Source organism: Narcine bancroftii (genome assembly GCF_036971445.1).
Source record: "Narcine bancroftii isolate sNarBan1 chromosome 8 unlocalized genomic scaffold, sNarBan1.hap1 SUPER_8_unloc_2, whole genome shotgun sequence".
Lineage (NCBI taxonomy): Eukaryota > Metazoa > Chordata > Chondrichthyes > Torpediniformes > Narcinidae > Narcine > Narcine bancroftii.
In genome coordinates, this window is record NW_027211805.1 from 1,336,502 (window position 1) to 1,345,323 (window position 8,822).

General features: G+C 52.7%; 1 protein-coding gene across 1 annotated transcript; it reads right to left on the reverse strand.

Moving 5' to 3' along the window:
* Nucleotides 1–6,120: 6,120 nt before the first annotated feature.
* On the reverse strand, nt 6,121–8,011 carry LOC138750118 (beta-1,3-galactosyl-O-glycosyl-glycoprotein beta-1,6-N-acetylglucosaminyltransferase 3-like). Its single transcript, XM_069912251.1, has 2 exons — nt 7,316–8,011; nt 6,121–6,654 (listed from the first exon to the last, which is right to left on the reverse strand). Exons 1-2 carry the CDS (start codon nt 8,009–8,011, stop codon nt 6,121–6,123), a joined length of 1,230 nt encoding a protein of 409 aa, XP_069768352.1.
* Nucleotides 8,012–8,822: the final 811 nt, after the last annotated feature.

Here is an 8,822-nt window from a genome sequence, read left to right on the forward strand (position 1 = left end):
GAGCATGTCTATTTCTGGAGTGGGACTCTTTCTGGAGTGGTTTCCTTTCTGAAGTGTGTCGGTTTCTGGAGGTGGTCTGTTTTTGGAGATGGTCTGTTTCTGGAGTGGGTTTGTTTCTGGAGACGGCCTTTTTCTGGAGAGTGCCCGTTTCTGGAAAGGGCCCGTTTCTGGAGAGGGCCCGTTGCTGGAGAGGGTCCGTTGCTGGAGAGGGTCCGTTGCTGGAGAGGGTCCGTTGCTGGAGAGGGTCCGTTGCTGGAGAGGGTCCGTTGCTGGAGAGGGTCCGTTGCTGGAGAGGGTCCGTTGCCGGAGAGGGTCCGTTGCTGGAGAGGGTCCGTTGCTGGAGAGGGTCCGTTGCTGGAGAGGGTCCGTTGCTTGAGAGAGGTTGTTGCTGGAGAGAGTCCGTTGCTGGAGAGAGTCCGTTGTTGGTGAGGGTCTGTCTCTGGAGTGGGTCTGTCCCTGGAGTGGGTCTGTACCTTGAGTGGGTCTGTCCCTGGACTGGGTCTGTCCCTGGACTGGGTCTGTCCCTGGACTGGGTCTGTCCCTGGACTGGGTCTGTCCCTGGACTGGGTCTGTCTCTGGACTGGGTCTACCCTGGACTGGGTCTGTCCCTGGACTGGGTCTGTTCCTGGACTGGGTCTGTTCCTGGACTGGGCCTGTTCCTGGAGCAGGACTGTTTATGGTATTAGGCAGTTGCTGGAATGAGTCTTTTTCCGGAGTGAGTCTGGTTACTGTTCCGGGAATTAGTCCATTCCCAGTGTAATTCTATTCCCAGACTGAGTCTAGTACCTATTCCCATACTGAGTCCAGTCCCTCTTCCCACACTGATTCCATTTCTGGAGTGAGTCCTGTACATGTTCCCGAATTGAAACCGTTCCCTGAGTGAGTCCAGTCCCTGTTCCCAGAATGAGTCCGGTAACTTTACCTTGAATGAGTCTCTTCCCGAACTGAGTCCGGTACCTGTTCCCAGAGGGAGTCTGTTCCTAGTGTGAGTCTGGTCTGTGTTCCTTGAATAACTGTGTTCCTGGAATGACTCTGTTCCCAGAGTGAATCCAGTCCATGTTCCTGGAATTAGTCTGTTCCCGGAGTGAATCCGCTCGCTTTTCCCAGAATGAGTCCATGCACAGTGAGAATCTGGTCGTTGTTCCCGGAATGAGTCCTTTCCCAAACTGAGTCCTGTGCCTGTTCCTGGAAATAGACCATTCCCAGAGTGAGTCCCATCCCTGTTTCCGGAGTCAGTGTTCCTAGAATGAGTACATTCCCAGAATGAGTCCATTCCCGGAGTGAATCCATTCCTGGAGTAAGTGAGTGCTGTACCTGTTCCCAGAGTGACTCTATTTCTGGAGTGAGGCCTGCCCAGTTCCTCGAATGAATCCATTCCCAGAGTGAGTCCAGTCCCTGTTCCTGGAATGAGTCCATTCCCGGAGTGAGTCTGTTCCCAGACCGAGTCTGGTACCTGTTCCCAGAGTGACTCAATTTCTAGAGTGAGTTCTGTTCATATTTCTGGAATGAATCCATTCCTGGAGCGACTCCGGTCCGGGTTCACTGAATGTGTCCATTCCCGGAGTGAGTCCAGTCCGTTTTCCTGGAATGAGTCCATTCCCGAAGTGAATCTGGTCTCTGTTACAGGAATGAGTCCATCCAGCAGTAAGTCTGTTCCTGTAGGGAGTCTGGTACCTGTTCTCAGAATGAGTCTGTTCCCGGAGGGAGTCCGGTCTCTGTTCCAAGAATGAGTCCATTCCCGGAGTGATTCCTGTATCTGTTTCCAGAATGAGTCCATTCGCGGAGTGAGTCTGGTCTCTGTTTCTGGAATGAGTTCATTCCCAGATTGTCTCCGGCCCATGTTCCCGGAATGAGATAATTCCTGGAGTTAATCCATTCTTGTTCCCGGAATGAGATAATTCCTGGAGTTAATCCATTCTTGTTCTCAGAATGAATCCTTGCCCGGAGTGATTCCGGTCCGGGACGGGACCCATTTATACCAAGAGCAGAGGATTCGTGGAGATCGCAGCCACATGCAGCCATGAGTGGGACCAACGGGGGTCGGTATCAGAGGAGTCGGGGTCCCAAGGGTAGGAGAGGGAATGGTTGAAGCCGGGGCAGAGACGACTCGATGGGTCGAGTGGCCTCTGCCTGCTTCCTGGATCCTTGCAGGGCGGGGAGGGCGAAGGGGGATTTTCGTGGAAGGAGGGATTGTGAAAGGCAAAGGGGTAGAGAGAGTGGGGGAGAGAGAGAGGGGGGAGAGAGAGACCAGGGGGAGAGAGAGGGGAGGGGAAATGGGGTAAAGATGGGAGAGGGGTAGAGAGAAGGGGGGAGAAAGAGAGGGGGGGGGGGGAGAGAGACCAGGGGGAGAGAGAGGGGAGGGGAAAAGGGGGAAAGATGGGAGAGGGGTAGAGAGAAGGGGGGAGAGAGAAAGGGTGATAGGGAGGGAGAAGGAAGTGAACTGCATTGGCCCCTTCTCCCCTGAACTCTGCCTCGTGTCTCCCTCCTCCTGCTGCCACCAACCCACCGTCAGCCCCGTCCACATAGACCCACGCTGAACCCTCTCAGTGTCTTATTCTCCATGAGAGAGATACCAGCATAGGGAATGGTTCAGGGGGAAGTTCTTCACTCAGAGAGCGGCATGGGGGAGATGGGTGTGGAATGAGGGGGGGAGGGAAGGTTCAGGGGGAAGTTATGCTCTAAAACACAGCGAACGCAGTGAATCGGATAGAGGGAACCACCTTGTTATGACCATATCTACCGTCGTGCTGTCCTACCTCGTGTCCCAGGTTCTGGACCCATTGGTTTGATTCATCAAGGGTGTCATCTCTTTGGATTCCTCCACCTGCCATCACTTTCAGGGAGTGATGGGACCCTCATCCCTCTGACCCACTTCCCTCTTCACTAGGACGGAGGATGGTACTGGGGAAGGTGGTGAATGCTGTTCATTGGAACTATAGAAAGGCTTTTGATCTGGTTGACCCAGAAGAGAGATTAATTATGAGGTGGTGGGATGGTCATAGTCAGGGAGTCATCAGCATGTATCATGCCTAACATAGAGTTTCTTGAGGAGGTTGGCGAGGGAAGGCAGCTGATGCTGTCTATTTGGACTTTAGTAAGGCTTTGATGAAGTGGTGGGATGGTTGTAGTCAGGGAGTTGTCAGCGTGGATTTGTACAGGGTGGATCATGTCTAACAAACCTTATAGAACTGCCCTGTTTCTACACTATAATTGTTTTACATGCTAGAAGGGGCCGAACTGCCCTCAGATTTGAACCTCCCCCACTCTTATATGACCGTAAATGTGAAATTCAATACAGCCATGACATTCAACATCAAACGCTTCAACAATTCAAGTCTCGTTGAATCTATCTGTTTGATAGGTCGTAGTCAGCATGGTTTTGTCAGGGATAGATCATGCTTAACAAATTATATAGAGTTTTTCGAGGGGGTTACAAAAAAGATTGATGAAGGGAAGGCTGTGGATGTTGTCTATTTAGACTTTAGTAAATCTTTTGACTAAGTTCCCCACAGTAGGTTAGGAAAAAAGGTGGAGGCATTAGGTATAAATAAAGAGGTAGTAAAATGGATTCAGCAATGGTTGGATGGGTGGTGTCAGACAGTACTGGTAGAAAATTGTTTGTCAAATTGGAGGCCGGTGACTAGTGGAGTTCCTCAGGGATCAGTCCTAGGTCCACTATTGTTTGTTTTATATATATTAACGATCTGGAAGAAGGGGTGGTAAATTGGATAAGTAAGTTTGCAGATGATACAAAGATTGGTGGTATTGTGGACAGTGAGGAAGATTACCATAGCTTAAAAAGAGATATAGGAAAGCTAAAGGAGTGGGCTGAGAAATGGCTGATGGAATTTAATACGGATAAGTGTGAAGTGTTGCATTTTGGAAAGGCAAATCTAAATAGGTCATATACATTGAGTGGTAGACAATTGAGGAAGAGCAACAAAGGGATTTAGGAGTTATGGTAAATAGTACCCTCAAAGTTGATACTCAGGTAGGTAGAGTGGTGAAGAAGGCACTTGGAATTTTGAATTCAAGAGTTGGGATGTTATGATGAAATTGTACAAAGCATTGGTGCTTTGGTCACTCCAGAAAGGCCAAGTTTGGATTACTGTGTGCCGTTTTGGTCACCAAATTATAGGAAGGATATAAACAAAATAGAGAGAGTGCAGAGAAGGTTCACGAGAATCTTGACAGGATGTCAGGGTTTGAGTTACAGAGAAAGGTTGAGCAGCCTGGGCATTTTTTTTCTCTGGAGCGTAGAAGATTGAGGGGGGATTTGATGGAGATGTTCAAGATTTTAAAAGGAACAGTGATAGGCTTTTTCAATTAAGAGTGGGGGATATTCAAACCAGAGTTCATGGTTTGAAATTGCAGGGGGAAAATTATAATGGGAACATGAGGGGAAATTTCTTCACACAAAGGGTGTTTGGGATGTGGAATAAGCTTCCAGCAGAGGTGGATGAAGCAAGGATGTTATTTACATTTAAGGAAAGACTGGATAATTACATGGAGGGAAGAGGATTTGAGGGGTACAGACCAGGTGCTGGTCAGTGGGTCTAGGAGGGTGGGGATTTGTTCCAGCATGGACTAGTAGGGTCAAACTGGCCTGTTCTGTGCTATATATGGTTATATGGTTAAATTCAATGCAGTCATGACTTTTAGCAACAAATGTTACCATGTTTTGAGTCAGGTTAAATTAAATGTTGTCAAGACATTCAGCATCAAATGTTACCACAATTCGTGTCAGGTTAAATTCAATGTTGTCATGACTTTTAGCATCAAATGTTCCCACAATTCGAGTCAGGTTAAATTCAATGTGGTCATGACATTCAGCAACAAATTATATCACAATTTAAGTCAGGATAAATTCAATGTCGTTGTGACTTTCAGCATCAAATGTTCCCACAGTTCGTGTCTGAATAAATTCAATGTCGTCATGATGTTCAGAACCAAATATTCCAACAATTAGAATCAGGTTGTATTCAATGATGTCATGACTTTGATCATCATATGTACCCACAATTCGATTCAAGTTAAATTCAATGTGGTCATGACTTTAAACATCAAATGTTATTACATTTCAGTCAGGTTAAATTCAATGTGGTCATGTCTTTGAGCAACAAATGTAACCAAGTTTTGAGTCAGGTTAAATTCAATGTTATCCAGACATTCAGCATCAAGTGTTCCCACAATTCGAGTCAGTTACATTCAATGTGGTCATGAATTTTAACCTCAAATGGTGACAAAATTCGAGTCAGGTTAAATTCATTGTGGTCGTTACTTTTAGCATCAAATGTTACCACAATCAATTCAGGTTAAATTTAACGTGGTCATGACTTTTAGCATCAAATAGTCCCACAATTCGATTCAGGTTAAATGCAATGTGGTCATGACTTTTCCATTCAAATGGTACCACAATTCGAGTCAGGTTAATTTTAATGTGGTCATGACTTTCAACATCGAATGTTACCACAATTGGAGTCCAGTTAAATTCAATGCGGTCGTGATTTTCAGCATCAAATGTTAACACAATTCCAATAAGCTTAAATTCCATGTAGTCGTGACATTCGGCATCAAATGTAAGGTCTCATCCCCAGAACACAAGTGACAATAAAAGTGTCATGTATTAATAACAAGCTTTAGAAGGCATTAACACCAGCTGTTATTTTAACCGTTACTTAGTCACTTCATATATATGCAGAGATATAGAAAACAATAGGGAAAATGTTCCAACATATTCACCATCAAATATTCCCACAATTTGAGTCAGGATAAATTCAATGTGCTCATGACATTCAGCAACAAATGTTACCACATTTCGAGTCAAGTTAAACTCAATGTCGTCGTGACGTTGAGAACCAAATGTTCTCACGATTGGAATCAAGTTAAATTTAATGAGGTCATGACTTTTAACATCAAATTTCGAGTCGGGTTAAATTCAATATTATCATGAATTTCAACATCAAACGTTCCCATATTTCGAGTCAGGTTAAATCCAATATGGTCGTTACTTTCAAGCATCAAATGTTACCCGGATTGATCCTGATTGGGCTCTGCTCCGCATTCCCGCTTACCTCACCCCCCTCCCCTCCCCTCCGCCGATGATAGCGGCGACAGGGCTCACGGCCGGATCCCCGCCCCCTGCAGCGCCCGGTCCCGCACCCACTCCTCCAGGCACCGCACTGCGGCGTCGCTCACCTCGGGGTCGAACTTGTTGGCGAACAGGGGCGACTGGTGGACTAGCCAGGCCAGGTCGCCGGCCCCGAAGACGCAGACCATGTGGCGATAGCGGCCGGCGCAGGGCGGGTAGGCGGCTCCCCTGGCCACGTCTCCGCCCAAGAAGGACCACTTGACGGCCCGGCTCAGCTTGTTCGGGCTGCCGGGGTGAGGGAGCAGCCGGCCGGGGAGGGAGCCCGGGGCGCCCGGCAACCCCTGTAGGGTGGCCCAGATATGCTCGTCCGGACTGTAGGTGTCCCGCGACCACTCGAAGAAGGCTCGGACCTCGGGGTCGATGAACAGGTAGCGCACGAAGTCCCGGGTCACCATCACGTAGGCGCTGCCCACGAACATGCGGCCGCGGATGGGTGGCGGCGCCTTCAGCTGGGACGTCCGGCGCACATAGTCCCCGACCTCGTGGTGGAACTTCCAGCGCGCCTGCAAGACGGACAGGGATTGGGGCACCATTGAGACTTCGTAATCTCGGCCCAGCCACACCTTCCCCCGTCCGCTAGAACCCAGGACGGGCACCCTTCGGCCTGCCGGGCGCTGCTGGCGCTCCTGGCTTGAACTCCCCCCCGGCGTTCCGGTCCCCCCCACCACCTTCCCCCCTGGGCAAGACTTCCTCCCTGACCCCACTGGCCCCAGGGGAGGGGTGCGTGGGAGAAAGAGGTGTGGGGTACTGAGTGGGGTCGGCCAGGGGCGACGGGGCACTTACCGGGGTCGATCAGGAGGGGACAAGACGGTCAGAGTTTACGGGACAACGGGAGGAGTGCACTGACCGGGGTGGATCAGGTCTACGGAACAGCAGGATGGGTCTATGGGGCACTGACCGGGGTCGAAATGGTCTGCGGGACAGCGGGAGGGGTCGATGGGGTACTGAGCTGGGTCGATCTGGTTTGCGGGACAGCGGGAATGGTCTACGGAGTACTAACCCGGGTCTATCAGGTCTGCGGAACAGCGGGAGGGGTTGCTCAGGGTCTTGGGCGCTGGGATCTCCCTCGTCCGCCCATTCCCCCCGCCCCCACCCTCAAAGTAAGAGAGAGAGACCACCACTCGGGTGACGGGGGAGGGGTGGGGTGAGGGGGCCGATCCTCACCGCCTTGAAGCTGGGGGGCACATAGGAGTCCACCACATTGGTCCCGTTCATGGCCCACAGCGCCTCGACCGTCTCCCGGTTGGAGCCGAGCGGGAAATCCTTGCCGCACACATTGATCAGGTAGCGCCATGCGACGGGGGCGGCCAGCAGCTCCTCCATGCAGTTCAGATCGGCCTGGACTCGCGACCAGGAGGCGTAGGTCACCGACTCCAGGCGGGCGGCCACGAACACGTTGGGGAAGCAGGCGGCCACGGCGCGCACCGCGGCGTGCAAGTGCCCCGGAGATTTGCGGTCGACGTGGACGCAGTAGATGTTCTGCGGCGCGTAGACAGCCCGGAGCAGTCGCTCGAACATCTCCACGCTCTCGTGGATCACCATGGAGTAGGCGAGTGGAAAGGACCGCTCCCGCCGGCTCAGCGGCGCCGTGAGGTACCGCCGTCCGCCCACGAAGGACGAGCAGTCGCGGGCCAGCCGCAGGTAGTCCATCTCGGTCACCGGGCGCCGCCGCCTCAGCGAGTAGAGGCGCGCCCGTTCCAGCGCCTCCGGGTCGCTGTCTAGGACCCCGCCGCAGCTGAGGTTGGCGCCGGCGGGGAGGGCCAGGTGGCGGTAGGCGTGAGCGGGCGGGCGGAGCAGGCGGAGGAAGAGGCCGAACAGGAGCGAGAAGAGGAAGGGGGCGGCCCAGCGCGGGGTTGCCATGGGTGGGAGGGCACGGGACTGGGAGGGTGGTCTCCCGGGGCCACTGAGATGGGTGGAGGACGAGGGTCTTGGGGGTCACTGGGAGGGCGGCGAGGGTCGAGAGGCCACTGGGAGGGGCGGGCGAGGGTCGAGAGGCGACTGGGAGGGGCCGTTGGGAAGGAGGGGCGAGAGTCTAGGGGCCACTGGGAGGGGGGGTTTAGTGGCCACTGGGCGGGGGGGGTCGAGGGTTGAGTGGCCACTGGGAGGGGCGGGCGAGGGTTTAGTGGCCGCTGGGAGGGACGGCGAGGCTCTCCCTGGGGCTGCGGTCCGGATCGAGGTCCCACCTGGGGAAAGAGAAGATGGCAGTCAAACCTCCCCATCGGGAACAAGGAGAGGGACCGGAAACGGACGGTAGGGAGTCTGGCCCCTTCTAGTCCACGTATTAAACGCCATCGGCCACCTCTGCCCGCTTTTCCAACCCGCCGCTCTCCCACTGCCGGCTTCGTACCCCTCCCCTGGTGTCCACAACACTCCCGCAATCTCCGTCTAATCTGCATACCCCCTGATCCAGTCACTCTCTCCTGGTTGATGAGGTGCAGCTCCCTTCGTTCCACGTTCCCGGATATCGTGGCCGTAGATCCTGATTCTGATCTGGACGTTCAACCGAGTTTATTTCCTTGAACACCAGCTCGTAATCAGTTGGACAACTTTACGATTCCACACCCCAGTGTCCAGGGCGGGACCGCACCTCCCGGTCGCGCCTCGCAGAAGTATCAAAGTGCGTTTCGGGGCCCCCGGCGCTCCCTTGCTGTCACGCACCGAGCCAGTGGGA

Coding starts and splice junctions, on each gene's coding strand:
- LOC138750118 (XM_069912251.1), bottom strand. CDS start 8,011: ATGGCAACCCCGCGCTGGGCCGCCCCCTTCCTCTTCTCGCTCCTGTTC. Junction 6,655..7,315: donor TGCCCCCCAGCTTCAAGGCG/GTGAGGATCGGC, acceptor TCCGTCTTGCAG/GCGCGCTGGAAGTTCCACCA.